The sequence below is a fragment of the Odocoileus virginianus genome, chromosome 11 (genome assembly GCF_023699985.2).
Source record: "Odocoileus virginianus isolate 20LAN1187 ecotype Illinois chromosome 11, Ovbor_1.2, whole genome shotgun sequence".
In the NCBI taxonomy this organism is placed as follows: domain Eukaryota; kingdom Metazoa; phylum Chordata; class Mammalia; order Artiodactyla; family Cervidae; genus Odocoileus; species Odocoileus virginianus.
In genome coordinates this window covers 54424072-54445871 of record NC_069684.1, presented here as the reverse complement: position 1 = coordinate 54445871, position 21800 = coordinate 54424072, and the positions used below count along the sequence as shown (strand labels likewise).

Genomic DNA, 21800 nt, shown 5'->3' with positions numbered 1-21800 from the left:
AGGTTGCTCTCAGTGTGGAGGGGAGGGAATCAGTCCGTAGTGTGGTACGGTGTGGGAAATGCTCTGAGGAGAGGGTGCACAGGAAACTCTGGGATGTAAGAGGACAGACGCCCACAACAAGCCAAGGCATGTAAGAGGTAGAATTAACAGGTATTTGATAACCTGTTGGAAATGAGAGATAAGAGACCCTCAGACTTGTAGTATAGGTGACTGGTTATGTAAGACGTATTTGTCAAGACAGGAAAAGAGTGAATCTCGGGGACAGTGGGAGGCTTGTTCAGTTTGGGGTGGTTGAATTTGAACTTCCCATTGGTTGGAGCTTTTCAGTAGTCATTTGGATATAAAGATCTGGATCTGAAGGGAATGAGTTGAATAGCGTTAATAGAATTGTGAGTTGTCATCAGAGGACCACCCAGTAATGTGCCAGGAACTGTTTTAAGGACTTTACTTTTTTAATTCATCTAATCCTCTCAACAACCCTACCAGGTAAGTACTGTTAGAGCAGAGGAAAGGGGTCTTCAGTAGAAATGCTAAGAGCTGAGGCAGTGGTGTCAGAGAAGCCAAGCCAAGAGAATTTTAAGAAGTGGGAAATAGTATAAATGATTATTTCTAAAGACTTTGACCTGTTTTTACTTGGATTTTAGATTTTACTCCTGAGATCTTTAATTTTCCTATTAATTTAAATTTTATAAGCATACAACCTAGCCCATGCATGAATTAAAATGGTTTGAATTGCATTGATATAAATTAGTAAAACTACTATAAGTAGTAAGAGCCTGAGCTTTGGAGCCAGAGTCATTGGATTTGAACTCCCACCCATCCCCTCCCCTAGCACAGCCACTAACAAGCTGTGTGACTTAGGCAATTTACTTAATTTCTCTGTGCTTCAATTTCCTGGTCTATAAAATGAGGATGTAATTGTTCCTACTTCTTAGCATCACTGAAAGAGTTTAAATGAATTAATACTTCTCAAGTCCTCAGAACACTTTCTGGCACATTACTATGTCTTTTGTGTTAGCTGTTGTCTTTTAAAGTGTTCATTATCAATATTACTCTGCTCTTTATCATTAGCAGCTTTGCATATTAGATTTCCCATTGGAAAGCCAGTGATTCAGTAAGAAGTTACTGGCAACAAAATACTTTTGTGTTACAGAGAGAACAGTGTACCAATCCCCAGCTTACCATGCTTAGTTCTAAGTTGTTGTAATTTCTGAGTCACAGCCAGTAAACTTCATTTTTGTTTTGTGAATGTGGTGGAGAAAGCCAAACAAAACAAAAAATGTGTGTGTGTATGAAGTAAAAATTTTAGGTCTCATCCCAAGTTTGAATCCCAGCTATACCTGAATTCAAATCCCAAAGATGTCTCTTGAATCTCTTATCCTCAACTTTTACATCTAAAAAGTACAGGTTAATAGATCATAGGTTTGCTGTAATGATTAAAGAAAGTAACACATATAGAAAGTTTAGCATGGCAGCTGAGTGAGTGAAGTCGGTCAGTTGTGTCCGACTCTTTGTGACCCCATGGACTGTAGCCTACCAGGCTCCTCAGTCCATGGGATTTTCCAGGCAAGAGTACTGGAGTGGGTTGCCATTTCCTTCTCCAGGGAGTCTTCCTGACCTAGTGATCACACCCAGTCTTACCATCTGAGCCACCAGGGAAGTCCTCCACCATGGCAGCTAGTATATAATAACCATTCAAGAATTGGTAGCTGTTATTTGGACCCAGAAGACCCAAAGCCATTTGCTCAAGATAACAGAAGATGACATGTTCTTGTGGAAGGACGTGCTAGCTGGTCCTCTCCCTTCCTGTTTGCCAAGTCTCAGTTCTGTATCCAAACTTCATTTTCTTACATCTGATTGCTCCTTGTATGACTTGAGATAAATTGGAAAATTGAGCGTGTATTTTGTTTCTATGAACTTTTTTTGTTTTAAAATGCTGGCTGTCTTTCTTCTTCTTATAGTTTGAAGGTGGCGAATCATTATCCAGTGGAAACCTGTGTCAGAGGTCCCGGCCCAGCAGTGACTTAAACAACAGCACCCTACAGTCCCCTGCTCACCTGAAGGTCCAGCGGAGCATCTCAGCAAATCAGAAGCAGCGACGCTTTAGTGATCATGGTGGGGGAGAGTCAAATGAGTCCAAAGACAGACCAAGTCTGCCCAAACTTGCATTTTTTGTTAAGCATTATACAGTTACAGTTCACATATTTATGTCCTTGTGTCATCCCCAGTTATCACAGATTTATATTATTGAATGATTAATATAATACTGTTTTCAGGGGCTGACCTAATTTTTGTAATCAAACAGTTTAATCTTCGCTCAAAGTGTAAAGTATGCAAATAAAGATTATTTTTAATACAAAAGTTTCTGTTTGTGAGAAGAAAACATGTCAGTTGCTTTTCAGTTAATTACACTTTTTTAAAAATTACAGCTGGTCCATCCATTCCTCCTGCTGTTTCATATACCAAAAGGCCTCAGGCTAACAGCGTGGAAAGTGAACAGAAAGAGGAGTGGGACAAAGATGTGGCTCGTAAACTTGGCAGCACAACAGTTGGATCAAAAAGTGAGATGACTGCAAGCCCTCTTGTAGGGCCAGAAAGGAAAAAGTCTTCAACTATTCCAAGTGTGAGTGATTATTCTGGCATATTGCAATATGCTGTAGTTATTTGTTGTTGAAATTTTTTTATTTAAAGGCTTAAAATTGTTTTTTTAAGTTTCAAAATTTAAAGTAAATCATACATTTAAAGAACATGCAAGGGGGGGGCAAGCTTCTAATAAATGTACTTTAAGAACAAAAAAATACAAATTCTTAAAATAACATTTACCTTATCACAAGGAAAGTACATTAAACTTTGCTGCCTCAGTTTTCATGTTTGTGATAATTACTTGATAGTATATTTCATTGGTGCATTTAATTTTATGTTTACAAATAAACTGTTCAGTGAAGGCAGACTATAGCAATAATTAATTTACAGAGTTAACTCACATTATCTACTTAAAACAGAAAACTATAGAAATTAGATAATGAGAGCTGTTGAGACAGATTGAGACATCTACCTTAAGGCAGCAGCAAAGAATGAAGAGAAAATATAAAGGAAAGCCAACACATACAAAGGATAGAAGTAGAATTAGTAGCATTTAGGAAGTGTGAGTTTAGAAAGAAAAAGGGCAAAATGAAGGGGAAGAAATATTTGAAGAAGTACAGTAAAAAAAAAAAAAAAAAAAAGATGGAAAACTTCATATTAAAGGGACTCAAAAGGGCATACAGAAGATAGAAGGAAAACTTATTCCTGGGCTCATTAAAGTGGGATATATGGATACCAAAAACAAAGAGGAAAAACTTTAAAGGTTTCAGAATGAGACAGGAGGTGACCTAAAAAGGAACAAGATGCAAACTGACATCAGATTTCTCAACATGGATGCAGAAGATAAATGGATAAAAAATATTATTTTTTCTAAAGTATCAAAAGCACATTGAATCCAGAATTTTATACCCAACCAGACTGTCATATAAATGTCAGCCAGAGGGCGGGGAGGAAAAAAAAATTGTCAGTTCAGTTGCTCAGTCATGTCTGACTCTTTGTGACCACATATGTAAAGAAGAATATTCTTACGAGTAAAGTATTTCAACTCTTGTGATACAATGATCCACTTGAAAAAACTGCTGTCTGAGGAACTATACTTATAGGAAGAGAAAGGTATCTACAATACTCTGTAAAATATATGGAATTTGAAAGCAATCAGCTAACTTATCACAGTATGTATGGTGATAACATACACAAAAAAAGAAAAAAACAGTGAAAATTCAGAACCAAAATTCTGGACGATATCCAGGAAGTGAGGATAGGGATAGAAATTAAAGGAAAAAGCATATGCCTTAAAAGGGAAGATGGGAGGGAGGTTTAGGAAATCAGTACAGTCAGCCCTTGATTTCCATCCATGACTGTGGACAGGGGACCTGTGGATGCACGGAGGGCTGACTGTACTCAGTCATTTTATATCAAGGAGTTGAGCCTCCACAGATCATGGAAACTGCAAGGGTCCTGGAGCTAATCCCAATTTTATAACAAGGGACACCTGTAGCAGTAAGCAAAAATGAGTTCAGAAACTTAAGGACAAAAAATATAAGAACAAAAATAAAACGTATAACTTTTAAGCCAATAGAAGGGAAAAAAAGTGATCTAGCTTATGGAAAGTAGGGAAGGAGAGAAAAAAGAAAAAAACAGTTTAAATAGAAATATGAAATAAGGTACCAGAAAGCCTAACATAATCTTAATTGTAAATAGGTTAAACTCCCCAGTACCTATTGTTTTATACACATAATGGAAACCACATGTTTTAAAAATATATGATGTGATCATTACCTCTTGGTCTATTAAATAGCTGTATATATAACCACTTTAAGAATTAATGGATATAGCCACTTACATTCCATCTGATCTATTTGGAAATGATTTGACTACAATAGAGTTTAATATATTTTTATAAGCAGTTTTTTAGACAAATCACTTCCTCTTACTTATATATCAACTAGAGGACGGTTGCCAGAGTGTCATCACCGCATATAACAGAAAGAAATAATTTCACCTTTTATTGCATGCCATTCTGCTGTTTACCGGTCATTTCAACTCAGCATGGTCTTATTTTCCCATAAATACACTCAGCGGTTTCCACTGTCTCTATGTGGTGCTCTTGCTTAAAATTCCCCCTCACATTATGAAAATCCCATTTCTGTAGATCATTTCGAGTCCTGCTTCTTACTGGAGCCTCCCGTAACTGAATACTCTAAAATTACCTTATCGGCCTTTCTGATCACCGGACCACATTATGTAGCTCTTAGTTATATGCTGCCTTGCATTGTCACTGTTGTTTCCCCACATTTATGTCCTCCTGTTATATACCAGCATACTTGCTTCCTCAGAATCACTAGTGGTCACATGCAGAGTGGGTGTCCAAAGCACATTTTTTTCATTTAAAGAAGGCATTGGCTTAAATTCAGATTTACTATGCCACACTTATTTTTTTTAACATAAGCCAAAAGATTCTGGTTGAGAAGTTTTTCTCTTGGCCACTTAGTATTAGCGTCAACGGCACGAAAGGGACAAGGCCAGGGAGGCGGCCTGTGAGCAGCACAGCCTCAGAAGGCCCCGTTTTGAGAAGTGCTTCACCCGTCACGCTTGGAGAAGGAAAGCAGTCTTAGCTGAAGGCAGCCAGGAAAGTTTAAGAGGTCTCTAGAGGGGAGGTATGGTAGCATATCTGACAATGAGTTTATTCAAAATGAGATTCTTTGTTTAAAATTAGGTTACTCGTATGACAATTCAGCCAAGACAGTGAAATGATCAAAGATGGATTCTTATGTTGCTACATTTGGTTCCCATTGGATAATTTTACAGACTTCTAGTAATCTCTTTGTAGTTTTATAGTTTTCCAGGATTTTTTTCCCCCTTTCTATTATTTATTTCCAGGATTTTTCCTCTAACTTTTAAATTTCCAGTTAATTTCCTCTTAAATTTTAATCTCCAGTTAAACCTCCTCAGTAGTCTATAAAAGCAAAATAAGGAGTAATTACATGTTCAAAAATTAGGGATTTATTAGTTAAAAGAAAACACTGTATATCTGTGTAGTTGAAAAGAGGAAATATTCCCCTGGGTGGCACGGCACACGTTTTGGTCTCTTTACATTGCCAGGGCTGTGAGGGTTTCCCAAGCAGGTGCGGAATGGACACCCACAGGCTTCAGAATGGCCTTCCACTGTCAGGGCCCCAGGGTTCCTGTCTGTGATGATCTTTAGTGTGGAGCTAAGTGATACTTCGTGTGGGCTGTCTCTGGTGCATGGCCCCCTCAAACTACCTGTGTACTACCCCATCGCCAGCACACAGAGGCGTGAATAAAGCCCAGGTTTTTTGTTGCTTCCAAACAACTGCTGCTGCAAGACAGTCAGCTAAAAACATGGTGAGGCACCTGCTATGCTCTGCCTTTTACTCCTTCAAGAGAGAGGGGTGGGAGAGAGAGCTTGTTAGTATAAGATTCTGAAAAGTTAAAAGTCCACCATGTATTTTTCCAGAGTTACTTGCTGCTTGAATTCATTTCTTTGGCTTTCCACAACTACAGCTAGAATTTTTTAATGTGTGTCATTTTTTTTTCCCTCCTTAAAGAACAATGTGTATCCTGGAGGTAGCATGGCAAGAAGGAATACATATGTCTGTGAAAGAACCACAGATCGATACACAGCATTGCAGAACGGAAAAGACAGCAGGTAACTGTCACCATGCCCGGTAGGACTGCCGTTGTCATTGCTTTGCGTTTGTGCTCTTGGTACAACTCTTGTAGCTGAACAGGTGAAGAGGAAAGGAAACAGAATCACTAGTTAGGTGGCAACCAGCCATGCTTCCTAAGGCACCTCCTCATGAATAGCAGAATGGAGCAATGGAAGAATATTTTGGGGAAATAGGAGGTAAATCTCTTAATATATGATTATCTAAATAAAATCTGATAGTAAATAATTCCCTGTAGCAAAACCTATCACAGTGTCCTAATCTTATCTTCATTATTTGAATCTTGTTCTTTTTAAAAAAGTATTTATTTTTATTTATTTGACCATACCGGGTCCTAGTTGTGGCATGTAGGATCTTAGTTCCCTGACCAAGGATCGAACCTGAGATCCCAGCATTGGGAGCTTGGAATCTTAGCCACTGGATCACCAGGGAAGTCCTGAATCTTATTCTATTATACCTCTGCTGCTTCCTTCTTACCTTCTCCCTTCTCACCCACCCTGTCTAATCATCATTATATACAAATACATAAGACTGTGTTTTCCTTCTTCTAAAGAAATGTGGCCATCTCAACTGATCATTGAGACCACACAGTTCTCAGAGTGTTTTATTTCAAATAATGATAAATCATGTTTTATTATTTAAAAAATTAGACTTCTTTTCATCGTGAGTTGTAAGGTCTGCTTATCAGTAGATCACCAAATGATGGAGTTTATTGTAATAAATTCTATTTAGTTCCATCCCTAGTCATTTTAATAGACTTGACAGACCATTCTTATACTTATTTCCTCTCAGTTAATAAGCACTTAAAGTAAATGTTACTATGAGTCATAGAAAGGTAAATGAATCTTCCTTGGACATAAGAGCCTTTAGGCTAGAGAGGTTGTCGGGAATTGATTTCTATTTTACTCTTTTCCCTTTACTAAATCCTAATCTGCAGCTCCTTTAATCTGTAGCAGTTTAACCTAAAACTGAGCTAAAGGCATTTTGATGATGTTTCAAGAGAGGATTTTTGCTACAGTTATGAATTCTTATTGATTAGTGGGCGATGAGCCACATCAATACATCACACCAAACTGTGATTTTTTTTTTTTTTCTTTTTTGGAAAGTGTGAAGTGTCTCTGGTCATAATCATTTTACCCATAAAAATAATGTTATAGATTTCAGATTCACATGTATAGAACAAGAGTGTGTGAAATCTTTTCCATGGAAGGTCATGATAAATTCACCCTGTACACTTTTAACAATATTGTTGTTAGTCATAATACCACTGTTGTTGATTTCTTTTAAGTGTCTGTCATGAAAGATGTTAGACTTTTTAAAATCTAATTTTTAAGTTTTAGTAAACTACAGCTTTTCTTCTTTTTGATATCTCCATGATCTTCTCAACCGGCTTGTGTTGAAAGCCTTACAGAGATGTCCGCGAGCAGCATGTCCTCTGCGGGCTCCGCCGTGGCCTCTGCCATGCCCTCAGCACGACCCCGGCACCAGAAGTCCATGTCTGCTTCCGGCCATCCTATTAAAGTCACACTGCCGACCATTAAAGACAGCTCTGAAGCTTACAGGCCCGGGTAACATGCTGGTTGCATTTCGTTTGTCATTAAGAGTTTTTAAAAAATATAGCACTATATAAAAATACCTGATAGCCATCACATTTTAACAGCTTTTTTGAAACACTCAGTGTTTATGGCAGAGGTAAAGTTAAATTGTAATAGAAACTTACTACATCCTCCAGCTGTTACCAGAAATGTTGCTTATAATTTAAGTCATTTTCTAGAGGAATTTTCTTCAAGGATTTTGTTTTAAACCCATCCATGAAATAAAGGGTTGTTCCTAATTTATCATTTAAATAAATTGAGTTTTTATGGTTTAAAAACAAACAGAAACATTCCAACCCACAAGACTGGGGGTTGAGACCTGATTAATCTTCTTGGCTCTGGCCAGTCACTTGTTCTTAAGAAGAACTTTTAATTTTCTTATCAATGAAACAGATAATCTCAAAGATCCCTTTCAGTTATAAAGTTAAATTATTTTCTGGTATTTCTGCATGTTAGGAATTCTCAAATTCAGAAACATGTTTGATAGGTTTGTTAATCATATCGTTGGTATCTGGTAGCATTTACTGTCCCTCAGGACTGAATTGTAAATAAGAAATAAGCCTTCAATTCAAAGCCTTTTGATAAACAATAAAATTTGTGTTCCACATTGCTGACTGGTTTAAGAGAACAATGGGGGGACAAAAAATTGCATGCAGTGCCCCATGTTTGGCATTCCTGAAACTGAATTCCAGTATCAGGAATATATGTATATGTGATATATATCTTTATATCCCTGTTTCAGTAATTTCTTTTTTTTTCCTTAATACATATATTTTATTGAAGTATAGTTGACCTAAAATGTTTCAGGTGCATAGTAAGATGATTCAGTTATACATATACACATATTTTTGAAATTATTTTCCATTATAGGTTATTACAAGATACTGACTATAGTTTCTTCCACTATTCAATAAACCTTTTTTGCTTGTTGCGTATCTATTTTTTAAATTCGAAATATAACATTCTATTCATACTAAGTCAAACAAATTGAATCAAAATATCATAAATTTTTTACTTAGGCAAAAATTCGATAGGTTTTTAAAAATATATGTATTGTACATATTATTTTTATATAGATATGCAAAAGCTTTTCTACTATGCTTGATGGCTTGAGAAAGAACATTAAAAAAAAAGAGATGGAGAAATTGTTTCAGTACTTTCTTATTTAGTAACCAAATTTTTATAAAAGGCACTTAGTCTGAGATGATAGTGTCTTGGTAATTAAAGTGAACACATACATCACTGTCACCAGAACGAATAGAACAGGGCCGCATAAAAGTAGCCATGACAACTTTCTAACAGATTTTAGCATGAGCAAAACCATTCTCCGTGGTTTGTGTCTCAGCAGCACAACCCAGCGTGTGCCCGCTGCGTCGCCGTCTGCTCACAGTATTAGCGCCTCGACCCCCGACCGCACCCGCTTCCCCCGCGGCAGCTCCAGCCGCAGCACCTTCCACGGGGAGCAGCTCCGCGAGCGCCGCAGCGCCGCCTACAATGGGCCGCCCGCCTCCCCGTCCCACGAGCCGGGGGCCTTCACGCACGCCAGGAGGGGCACGTCCACTGGTATAATAAGCAAAATAACGTCCAAATTCGTCCGCAGGTCAGTACCAACGCACTGCCGTGTTTCGTTTCCTCTAGGGATTAACGGATATTTGCTTTATTTTTTTTTTTTCCTTCTCTACAGTGGTTTTTTTTTTCCAAAATGGGTTTATGACATTTCATTAAGACATGCTCTTTTTACAGAAGCTTGAAGAAAAAGATCGAGGAGGACATAAAAGTATTTTTCCTTAAAAAAAAAAAAAAGAACAAAATGAGAATTTTAAAATTCTGTAAAATAGAGCAGGAGGAACATAACTTGACATAAAAAACTGTATGTTCTAACAAAAAATATTCCTTATTTAAAAGCCTCTGTTTAGAAAAAAAGAATTAAATGTGACATTTGTCCATCAACTGGTACTTAAGAATACTTTTAAATCGCTCACTAATGACACACATGCACACATGTAGTCCACCTTTTATTCTGACTTATAGAAAGCCTATTATGTGCTGAAGTCACAGATGCTGCTTATGTAATTTAGCATCATAAAATCTTAACATCAAAACACAGTAAACACAAAAGGAATACAAGTGTAGTAATCTAATTCAGTAATATTGTGAAATTGTACTCCTTTCTAAAAGGTAACATAAGTATATAATACCCGTTAATTATACGGGTATTATATACCCGAACGTAGTGCAGGTTGATGTAAGTTTGGTCCACTATCAGGTCCTGCTAAAGGCCCACGAAAGTCCTGCATGTACAAAGCTTTGTGCTCAGTGCTGAGCAAGTTTCAAAGCTGAAGAGACGGCATCTGTGGCCTCAAGATTCAGCCCCAAAAGGAGCAGACTATCTACCACTGGCCACAGTACCGAATGAACCGTGAATGGCAAGAGGCGTGTGGGCAAGGCCCTGAGGGCTCCCACTAGGGAAGAAGTTAAGTCTTCATACCGGGTAGTTATTTCAGCAAATAAGAAATTATGGGTAAGAAAGTATTATTATTAAAAAATATTGCTTAAATACTTAATTTGCAATGTTATTAGTGTTCCTAGGGTTTCAGAGAGTGGGTGTAGAAAAGAGAAGCAGTGTCTGTAGCCTCTTCCCTTTTTGTGGAGCTGTATATAGACTCTGTTCATGGATTGGTTTGCCCAAAGTCACGCAGCTGAATTTATAACTTTAAATACCCTCATGCAAAGTCAATTTCTAACCATATCAGGCAGTGATTTTGTACCATTTGAGCAGTTACCACGTCACAGTAATAAAGACCTGAAAGCTCCCCCACCGTCACCATGACGGCGGAAAGTAGTGCTAGGTGACCCTCTGCTGGGCACCAGTTAGATTATCAGTAGTTGGCATTTGACTGGCAATTTAAATCTGTTTTTAAAAGCCAGTACTTTCTTATGGTTAAGCCAGAACTGATTTTAAGGTGAAGGAAAATAGATTTTGAGTTTAATGCTTGATTACTAATTGTACATTAAGCATCGTGCAAAATATTTCTATTTGCAATAAAATTTAGATCATAGAAAGAACATACGAAGGAGCACCGGACAAGAAGTCAGGACCAGATGTCAGAGCAAGAACATGCCTTAGAGGTCATCATTGGGAGGTTAGGATGGAAGATCGCCATGTAGGCGTTCAACAAAGGTGAACACCTCCCATGTGCCAGGCTCTCTTCCAGGTGCTCTTGATATAGCCCCTCCCTTCCTGCCAGTTCCTGATTGTCTTGTGACCCCCCTAACACTGCTGAAACCTTTTCCTCACTTGGCCTGCTGCCCTCTTGGGCTCCCTGCCCCTTCTCAGGCTCCTTTGCTGGTTCTTGTGGGTCCCCCTGCCCTTCCCTGACCTCTAAATACCAGCCTGCCTCAGGGCATGATTTTTGGACACATTGTCTTATCTGGTTCTCCTTGGTGATCTCACTCAGGCCCATGCCATTAAATTCCATCGTATGTTAACAGTCTCAGTTTATATTTTTAACCCAGACTGCTCTTCTGAAAGACAGACTTGTATCCAATTGTCCACTCGGCCTCTCCACCTGGTTGTGAAATAGACGCTCCAACAGAACCTGTCCGGATCTCAGCCCTTGCTTCTCTTCCCCAAACCTGTCCCTCCCTCAGCCTGTGCCACTTCAGGTCATGGTGACACCGTCCTTCCGGTTGCTGCAGACCCTGAGCCTGGATTATCCTTGCCACCTCCTCCTTTCTTCGTACCACACGTCATTCCGTGAGCAGTTATGTTGGCGCTGCCTTCACAGCATTTGCAGGATTTAGCAGCTTCCAGCCCTCCTACCACTGCCTTCATGGTCTCAATCACTGTACATCTTCCACCTCCTCACAGGTGCCCTAGCTTCTGCCCTCGTCCTGTTCTGTCCCCAGCAATGTGAGTCCTTGATTTAAAATCCTCAGCTTGCTTTTTGTCTCATTCAGAATACAGTTCAGAGCCCTCCCAGTGGCCTCCGTGGTCTGGCCACCCTTTCCTGCTCTGACTCCATCTTCCCCACTCCTCCCCTTTCCCCACCAGCCTTTCAGGGCACCTGACCATCCTCGAACACCGCAGGCGTACCGGTTCAGGATTTCCTACTCCCCTGACACCTGCGTGGCTGGCCCTACACCTCATTCGGGTCTTTGCTGGACTGGCACTTCCTCAGGGAGGTCTTCCTCAACCCCCTGTTGAACATCGCCACCTCTTCTTCCACACTCCCTCGTCCTGCTTTATTTTTCTCCACAGCACTTGACACTACCTGAAATCGTGGATTTCCTTGACTGACTTGTTCGTCTTGTGTCTCTCCCGAGGAGAAGATGCTCTCTGTGAGAACAGGGGCTTGTGGTTGCCTTGCTCTGTTCTATGCTGAATCTCCTGCCGAACAGTGAATGCTTCCTCTGATGTGCAGTGTGGCATTCAGTAAATGTTAATCCCATGAGTAGATGAATAATGTGGAGGACAGTTTAAAAAGCGAAGACATTTATTAAGCATTCTGATAAGTGCACTGAAGGAAACAGGTCCTGAAAGAGAGGACAAGGTTGAGGGAATAAAAGTTTCAGAGCCAACCTGTGGGGGGTGCTGGTATGAAAGTTTCTCGAGTTCCACCATGCCCTTATTCCCTTTTGAACAATGTCATTTAGTAGAGGGTTTGAGGGGGCAGAAAGAAAGAAGCGAGGGAGGAGGTTGTTTGCTGTTGTTTGTCAGAAACTAGAGGGTTTTTGTTGTTTTTTCTGCTCTGCTGGGTCCTTGTTACTTTGCAGGCTTTTCCAGTTGGGGCTAGCGGGGACGACTCTTCTCTGCTGCGTGCGGGCTTCTCACTGCAGTGGCTTCTCTTGTTGCAGAGCACAGGCTCTAGGGCACCTCGGCTTCAGTAGTTGCAGCAAGTGGGCTCAGCAGCTGTGGCTCATGGGCTGTCGAGTTGCAGCTTGCTGTTTGTGGCACACCAGCTTAGTTGCTCCAAGGCATGGGGGATTTTCCCAGGCCGGGGACTGAGCCCATGTCCCTTGCATTGGCAAGTGGATTCTTATCCACTTAACTCCAGGGAAGTCCAATAGGGTTTTTTCATGTCTTGATTTTTAACATATTTTAATTAATTCTGGATTTGGTTAGAGAAGAGAAGAAATTGAGTTCTGTTCCGAGGTCACTTGTCACGCTGTGAACAGCTTTGGCTTTACAAATGTGTTTGTGTTCACAGCAGTGCCTTATGGGCTTATGGGTAGCATTTTGTGGCTCAAGGCGAGGCCGTCTGATTCTGCTTCAGGAAGACAGGCATGCAGGAAGACAGGCAAGCATGAGTTTCCATCCCAGGGATGAACCCACTGAGCTCTTTAGCAACAGGCAGACTGGACATGCAGCTGATCTTTATGCACTTGCAGCCTGTTGAGCTTTAGGGTATTGGAGGCTTGGTGATAAACTAGAGAACTTTTTCAGTGCCTTATTTAATATTCTCAACTCAACTGTCGAGTTATCATCCTTCCCACTTGTCTTCTTAAGCTTGTCCTGGGCTCAGGCCCAGCCTTTCTCTGTATTCCCTTTGGCTTCCTCACCTCACTCCACCTAAAGCTGGAAGAAACGGAGCGACATGCTGATGCCTCTTCGGGATCCACACCACACCTGTGCACTGGGGGTAGGGCTGGCTCAAGCCCAACTTGCAGGCCAAGACACCTCACAGGTTCAGGAACCAACTCAGTTGATGAGCTACTGAAGGCTTTAAAAGATGGGGGGAAAAATAGGATTTTATAGGGAAAAGTAAAGGAATTTGGATTATTAAGCTTTAAGAAAAGAAGGATACAGAATAGTTCAGAGTTAATCATTCATGTATTTGAAAACCATTATCACAAAGAAGCCAGCTTGTAGTTCTCCTTGGCCAGTAAGAAGCTGAACGCCAGAATGGCCACATGAAAGAGTTGTTTTCTGGGCTTAAGAAAGAACTTTCTCATTAGTAAAGTGATTTACACTAGATAATCTGTTTCCAAAGTCTTACATAGTGTTTAGAATGATTTGTTTTGGAGGAGTTCTGTATACCTCCTGTATAGACTGGAGATTATATCAAACCTCATAGTTCTTATATAGGGAATAACCTGATTAGTTCAGCTGATTATATAAGATATGTGGCTTTTTTAAACTTTTAAATATTGGAGAACCATGCCGCACGCACCACATGTGCTGTTACAGCCAGCTGCACTTCTCTATCCCCAGGTGTGCCCCTCCGTGGCTGCTTGGAGCTGACTTATGCACTATTTGAAACCGTTGCCAAATAGCAGAAATTCTTTCAGCCAGTGTCCTTGTGGCATCCAGGCAGGCACGAACAGGATATGGGAAACGATGTGACGAATCAGTTGCAAATAGTTACCGCAAGGGAAGTAGGGCCTAAGATGTGTTTCATTCCTAATGCTTACAGGTGGGCAGCAGTCTGCCAGCCGTAGAGAAGTCCAGTGCAACATAGGTCCCTTCCTGTTAAAGGAATTTTATCTTAGCAGCAGGAATCAGCAGCATCATTATCTTTCTTGCCCAATCAAAAGACTGCCCCTCAGTATCTATCAGTATATCTACATGTAACTCAAAATGCACACTTCTTTGAGCCTCCTGGAAAATGTGTATTTCAGTGTGCTGTAGTAAAAAAAGGTTTGTCTAAAATGGCTTTGAGCTTTTACTATACTTCCCAAGGAAGATGCCACTTACTAAAAATATAAATTTAAGAAAACCTATTTGAATGTGAGAATCTTATTTTCCTTTTTAATTCAGATAGGAAAATGGTTTTTACCTAATACGTCTGTCACGAAATTCCTATAGTTAAAGACCCTGAAAAGTATATAAGGCATTCACATTTTAACTGGTTAAAGTTTTAGAGCTTGTTGTACTGATATACAACATTGTTATTAATTTGAGGGATGAGGAAAGTGGTACTGATTTTACTCCTGTTGGATTTATTTTACATAAATAATGTTTCTGGAATTAAAACATTAAGAAAATGTTAACTTAAGGGTTCAAGTTGTTGATTTTTCCCAGCTATTTAGTACTGTTTTGCTATCACAAGTCATCTCAGTATATTTCAGCTGATTTATAACTTGATACTCCTATGTAGATACTTCTTTGAATATGGCAAATAGTTAAAATTTTGGCAGACCTTAAAATTATTAATTACATTCAACAAAAGAACAGTTAGTGGAGTTTTCCTGGTTTTATTTCACAGGTGGATATCCAGGTAAGATCAGTGTTTCTTTTAAAGATTGAATTCATGTTTTTAGACTCACCTGCTTGGATAGGCTGTTTGGTGTGCTGTAATATTTTATCATGTGCATGAATCATTAGCATAATTTCTGAAATAAGTTGCTTGGGTATTTAAAAACTAGTATTTATTTTCAGAAATACTTATATGTTGAGCTTTATCTCTCACTGTGGGATTAATTTATATTTTTCTAAATTGAGCGACTACTCCAGTTATGGTTAATAACCATTATGAAGTTAAATCTTGCTGCTGATAATTATTAAATAGTTTTAACTTTAGATTGAACTAAAAGTGAAAAGATAAATTATGACTTTAAAGTCATGGCTGGAAATTGGAAGATCACGTAAAAATCCTAAACCATCACTTAGCATGTCCTCTCTGACAATACCCAGTAGACGCTCAATAAATGATAGTCAAGTGTGGTTATGATGAAAAACATAAATGATATTAGACTGACTAGTAATAGAGATCTGTCATGCTAGAAATTTGCTCAACAAGTTAATTTTAAAATCATTTTAGATACAGGTTCTCTTGGTAATTTTTTTTCACTTTTATCATTAAATCTCAACCTTCACTTTGTTTTGAGGGATCCAAGTGAAGGCGAAGCCAGTGGCAGAGCCGACACCTCAAGGTGAGGAGCCACTATTAATACTTCGCTGCTAGGTCCCTGTGTGTGAAAACGTTCTTTTGAAATACTTAACAGCACTTAATAAACATGGAGAGAACTAATAACTAGATAGAATGTGCATTTATATTTTTATATTGGTATGGGTTTTCCTAATGTTGCCCAGTATTTATTATTAGCTTTGTTTGTGTTTTCTAAACATTATTTTGAATTGTATGCCTTAGAGCCTTTCTGTCCTATTAAAAAACATGTCTTAAACATGCAGAAGAATTAATAGATTAAAATGTACTGATCCTTTTCTCACAAAAATGATGTAAATAAAATTAGTCAAATAACCCAGAACATGAAGGTAAGCAAATACATAAGAAGCTGTGATATTAGAAATATATTTTAGGGGACTATTCATTGGTGGACCACATTTCAAAACTCTCACCCTGCCGTATTTTATTTGACACTTAATACTGCTTGTATATTCCTTTTGGTGATGGATCGCAAACTTGAGCACAGTCAGAATAGGGTGGAGGGCTGGATGAACCAGGTGGCTGGGCCCTACCCCTAGGGTTTGTGATTGGCAGGGAGGGGCATTGATGCCACTGGTGTGGACAACATTAGTGACATCTTAGTGCTTGTGTTGTATTTATAAATGGGAAGTCTAAGAAATGAAGACGTTTGATTATTTTGAATGTACACCAGCATTAAGGGGTATAGATAAACCTTAGAACGTTGACAAGCAGTTCCTCAGTAGAACAGAGGCCTGGCTTCATTCAGGGATTATATTTGACCAGCTAAGCACAAGTCTCAATTTAATTTCTCCTTTTAAAATTACTTGAAAAATAAGACACCATGAGCTTTGGAAACCCTGGTGGTTCAGTAGTTAAGACTGCACTTTCAGTGCACATGTCGCAGATTCAGTCCCTGGTTGGGGAACTAAGATTCCACGTGCCATGTGGCCAAAATCAAAAACCACCGTCAGCTTTGGAAAAGCTTTATTGAGCATCCCTATGTAGTCTTTTTTTACAGACTGTGCTGTGTGTGTGTTTAGTCATAATAGTTTCTTTTCCGGGGTTAGGTACCCAAGTCAGCATAGTAGGGAGCCAGAGGGAGGCAGAACAATTTTCAGCCTCCTTCTGCCTGTTAAATAAACACGCACGACGCTTGTTGTTAGCCCCTCCCTCGCTGAGTCACTTAGTCTTGAGCCCTCTTCTTACAACTCATCCTATCTTTCTACTCAGTTTTCCCCTGAGACATTTAACAGCATGTAAGGTCACAAGTGGCTGCTGATATTGCAGTTAACCTGCATGCATTTATCTTTTTAATGTGACTACATGTCTCTCTATCTCTCTCTCTCTCTTTTTTTTTTTTTTTGCTTTTGAACAAAGTTATCAGATACCTACTATCTGTAAGGTACCAGTTGGTCATTTAATCCTCATGACAGCCAAGTGAAAAGTAGACATTTTACAGATGAAGAAGCAGTAAGGAGCACCGGTGGGACCGAACCTGTTACAGTGAGGTTTTGTCCTATTCATGGTGGTGAATAGCGCTGGCTTCGAGCCAGACCTCATGGGTGTGAGCTATGCTGTGCCACTTAACCTCGCTGTATACGTTTAAGAAAGTTACTTTAACTGTTCGCACCCATGCTTCCTCACTCTGACTGCCTCCTAGTGTTGTTGTAAGGGGCAGATGAGGAATTAATACATGTTAGGCACCTAGAACAATTCCTGGTACCTAGGCTTCCCTTGTGGCTCAGCTGGTAAAGAATCCACTTGCAATGCAGAAGACTTTGGTTCAGTCCCTGGGTTGGGAAGATCCCCTGGAGAAGGGAAAGGCTACCCACTCCAGTATTCTGGCCTGGAGAATTCCATGGACTGTATAGTCCATGGGATCACAAAGAGTTGGACATGACTGAGCGACTTTCACTTCACTTCACAGTAAGTACTCCTAAGTCAGTGTTAGCTGTTACTCTTGATGTCAGTATGCCCAGGCACTTTGTACAGTTAATGTTACAACAGTGGTGATGCCTTTGAGATACAGGTAGAAAAATACCTTATACATGCCTGTTGTCTTAAGGTCACCAGGTTTCCTTGATGGAATGGAAAGACAGCTAGACTTGAGTAAAACATCTGATTTCTAGTCTTTGCTTTTCACTGTGGAAAAGTGATTTAAGTTTCCCAGTTGTCAGTTCTGTTTTTAAAATTTGTGTTCAATCACATGGTCTCCTCGGTACCTCCCCACCCTAGCACACTGATCCCATGGCCCATGTTCTGCATATGGTCCTGGTGAATGACTCTGGTCGGATCTGCACACACACCCAGAGACCTGTGATGTCATAGCTTAGATTTAGTGAACAAATAAGAGAGATTAGTAGAGAAGACACTGAGATAAGTGTTCTCCATAGTTGCTTGATAGTCTTTGGAAATTTATCTTCTACACTTTTTTCCCAATTTTCTCAAGTTTGCATAGTTGGCAGAGGTTTGTCTGTTGAAATATCTAAGAATGAGGAGGAAAACAGATAATGTAAATACATAAAAATGTATAAATATAAACATATACGTGAATATACATTATATGATAATATTGATGTAAAATGTACATACTGGCATAAAATATTTATATAGTAGAATATAAATTCCTTTCAAATTGTATCCTTTTTTTTCTTTAAATCACACGCAAGTTAGCTAGATTAACAAGTTAAAATGTAACATCTATGTTTGGATAACTACTCAACAAATTTAATTACAGCATCTTCTGAATCATAAATAATTATTAATTTTACCACTCTTTGATTATTTGAAGTAGATTTTCTGACACTATATTATTTATGGGGAGACCTCCTGTAAGGAAAATCCAGTAAGGTTGACTCATTTACAGATTGTGCGTTAATCTCCTGCTATTTGCTTAGCACAGTTGTAGATGTATGAGATACATTAGTGAACAAAACTAACAAAACTCCTCGCCCTATTGGAATTTACAGTCTAGTGATGAAGACAGATACAATGATATAATAAGATAACAGAGATAAATATAAGTGAACTAAATAGTATGTAAGAATGTGCTGAGTTCTGTAGAGGAGAAATGGAGCACGGTAAGGAGCTGGCCGTGCCAGCGGAGGCGCAGTCCTCGAGGCCGCAGGGAGAACGTGGGCAGCCAGCTGAGGAGGAGGCGCGCATGGCAGAGGGAGCAGCCTGTGTGGAAGCCCTGAGGCAGACACGCACCCCGTCTGTGCAGAGAACAGTATGGAAACCAGTGTCTCGATGGGTGTGAGCAAGGAGGAAAATACTAGATGGAGGGTTAGGGGTGGGAGTTGGGGTATAATAGGTCCCTTGGAGCCCTGTAGACTGTTTGAAGGATATGTTTAGCAGAACCTTGAAATCTGATGTTTGCACTCCTGCATGTTACCCCACTGCAGAACTGCATTCTTTCTCCACATCATCAGGTACAAATAATCCCACAGTAGCCATTACTGCTCTTCTCGTCCCCAGACCTCCTGTGCAAAAAAAAAAAAAAAAAACAGTAGAAAAACAAGAAAATTTTTCTTTGTATTTCAAAAATGCGTGTTTATAAGCAACTTGCTTGTGGTCTCCATTTTGTGTAGATGTAGAGAAAATGGAGAGTCTGCATTTTCAAATTAATATGAAGGAAAAATATCAAGTTGTTTGCTTTCAGATGCAAACATTTCCCACAAACAAATATAAGAAAATAAGCTGTTTTAAATGGAAGGTATTAATAAGAGTCAAAACAGATGGCATCCTGGAATCTCATGTTGTAACAGTAAGATGATACAAATCTTTGTATCTACTTGAAGGTAGTCTACAAAGAGTCATTTTATTAGCCCCTGGATTGTGACTGCTTATATTTTGTGTGTGTGTTTTGATGTCTTTGCTGACAGTTTTTGTCTTCATTTTCCACCCTACCCCCTCTGTCCTCTTATTCCAGAAGTACAACAGGGGAACCAAAAGAAAGAGAAAAGGAGGACGGTAAAGATTCCAAGCCACGTTCTTTGCGGTTCACGTGGAGCATGAAGACCACTAGTTCAATGGACCCCAATGACATGATGAGAGAAATCCGCAAAGTGTTAGATGCAAATAACTGTGATTATGAACAGAAAGAGAGGTTTTTGCTTTTCTGCGTCCATGGTGATGCCAGGCAGGATAGCCTTGTGCAGTGGGAAATGGAAGTCTGCAAGTTGCCACGACTGTCCCTCAATGGGGTCCGCTTCAAGCGAATATCCGGGACGTCCATCGCCTTTAAAAACATTGCATCTAAAGTAGCAAATGAGCTGAAGCTGTAAAGACACTTGAATTTACAGGATCAGGGAAGATACACCCATATATGAGGTACAGTTTTTGAATGTACTGGTGATGCCTAATGTGATTGGCCTGTGAATCTCCCCATGTAGAATTTGCCCTTATTGCAATAAGGTTATACATAGTTATGAACTATAAAATTAAAGTCAGTATGAACTATAATAAATATCTGTAGCTAAAAAAGTAGGTTCACATGTACAGGTAAGTATATTGTGTATTTCTGTTCATCTTCTGTTTATAGAGTTGTATAATAAAACAGATGATTGCTTAAAAACTTGTATAGTTGTCTAGATTTCTGCACGTAAATGTACGTTTGATGCTTTGAGTTGAAAATGTTCTTTCTGTTATTTACATTCTGGTGGGTTTTTTAAATTCTTACCTCCATCATGCAATTTTGAAAATTGTGTCCAGAGTTAAAAAAAGTGCACAGAAAACTAGTCTTTACAATTGTAGCATGGACTTTTAAAAGTTATTTTTAAACCATATTTAAATTTGAACCAGAAGCTGATAAATGGATCAGCTTTGTTATACACAGAATTACTCCTGCTTATCTTTGCTCTTATCCTTGTTATCAGACAAGGTTTAGTTGAGAAGATACAAAATGTTTACAGTGTTGGCACTTAGAGGTTTTAAAATAAAGTACATGAAAATAATAATAGCTTTGCCTTGAGCTAACTAAGAAGTCCTGGGGAAGAAGTTAAATCTACATCAAATTTGTTTTGAACTTGAAAGTGTTTCCTGGCCCACTACTAATTGGAGTGGCAAAATTAAAGAGAGTCAATATTTTATCTGGCTATTATAGTGTAAGTGTCACTTAGGTTTGTTGCCTTCCAAATCCCATGACATTAATTGTGAAAGTATAATATAATAATGTTGGGACTGTTTCATAGCACAAACTCATCTTTACAGTGTTGAACAATGCATCAGTTAAGAAATAATGCCACCTCAGGAATAAATGGGCATTGGGAACATTTGCCTCATGCTCCCCCCAAGCCTCTCCATCCACCCCTGACATAGTACTATCTGTCATTACATAAGAGACTTTGGAGCAAAACATGCTATTTATAATAGTATATTATTGATTTACGCTTCTGTGGTTGTTCAGTTGGTTCCCATGTGACCTGTTTGTGTTTAATATTTTGCCAGATTTCTTGTATTTATTCCACATCATTATGCCTATAGTGTGCAGCTTTGTAATTGGGCATTTGCCTACTTTTCTTTCATAATTAGTGATATATGCGATGTAAAACCACTAGTAAAGGTACATTTACTTGTTATTTTCTACTGAATTAGCCTTGGAGGTTGACTGTGCAATGTTATTTAATGTTGTAATTACTGTAATATCAGCATATGGGCCCCATCTGCACACTCCTGAGAAATAGAAAGTGTATTCCAATTTCATCAGTTTAAAGAGAAATAAAGCTGTGACAAAATACTGTAATTCTAGCCTGCATTAGAAAGCTCTCAGCATAGGTGATGTGCCATTCCATGATGGCTTCCAGACTAGGGTGATCTGTACTGTACTGTGATGTAGCTTTCTTCTGTAACAGCTGTGTTCTAAAATGAAGTGTATTTTTGCCTTAGCAGAGGATGGTGTTTGGAAACAAAAGACAAAAAACAACTGTGTAGCCCCCTTTTAACCTAGTGTTCATTCAAAAAAAAAAATGATGCAGATCTCTATTCACTTTCACTGGTGCACACTGAAGTTTTACTTGAACAGTTCTCGTAATAAAGCACTTGTCTTTTGCTCTTTGTCAGAA

General features: G+C 39.1%; 1 protein-coding gene across 4 annotated transcripts in view; it reads left to right on the top strand.

The window, feature by feature from the left end:
• MARK1 (microtubule affinity regulating kinase 1) overlaps positions 1-21800 on the top strand; it is a 132594-nt gene extending 110794 nt beyond the window's left edge. Inside the window, exons 12-18 of one of the 4 annotated variants that reach the window (XM_020892526.2) lie at positions 1962-2115; positions 2430-2623; positions 6153-6253; positions 7676-7840; positions 9213-9467; positions 15698-15742; positions 19670-21800. In XM_020892526.2, the coding sequence (XP_020748185.2) occupies positions 1962-2115; positions 2430-2623; positions 6153-6253; positions 7676-7840; positions 9213-9467; positions 15698-15742; positions 19670-20024 (1269 nt within the window). In that variant the 3' untranslated portion in view covers positions 20025-21800. The remainder of the gene's footprint in view (positions 1-1961; positions 2116-2429; positions 2624-6152; positions 6254-7675; positions 7841-9212; positions 9468-15697; positions 15743-19669) is intronic. The other 3 variants (XM_020892527.2, XM_020892528.2, XM_020892529.2) reach the window with 3 other exon arrangements.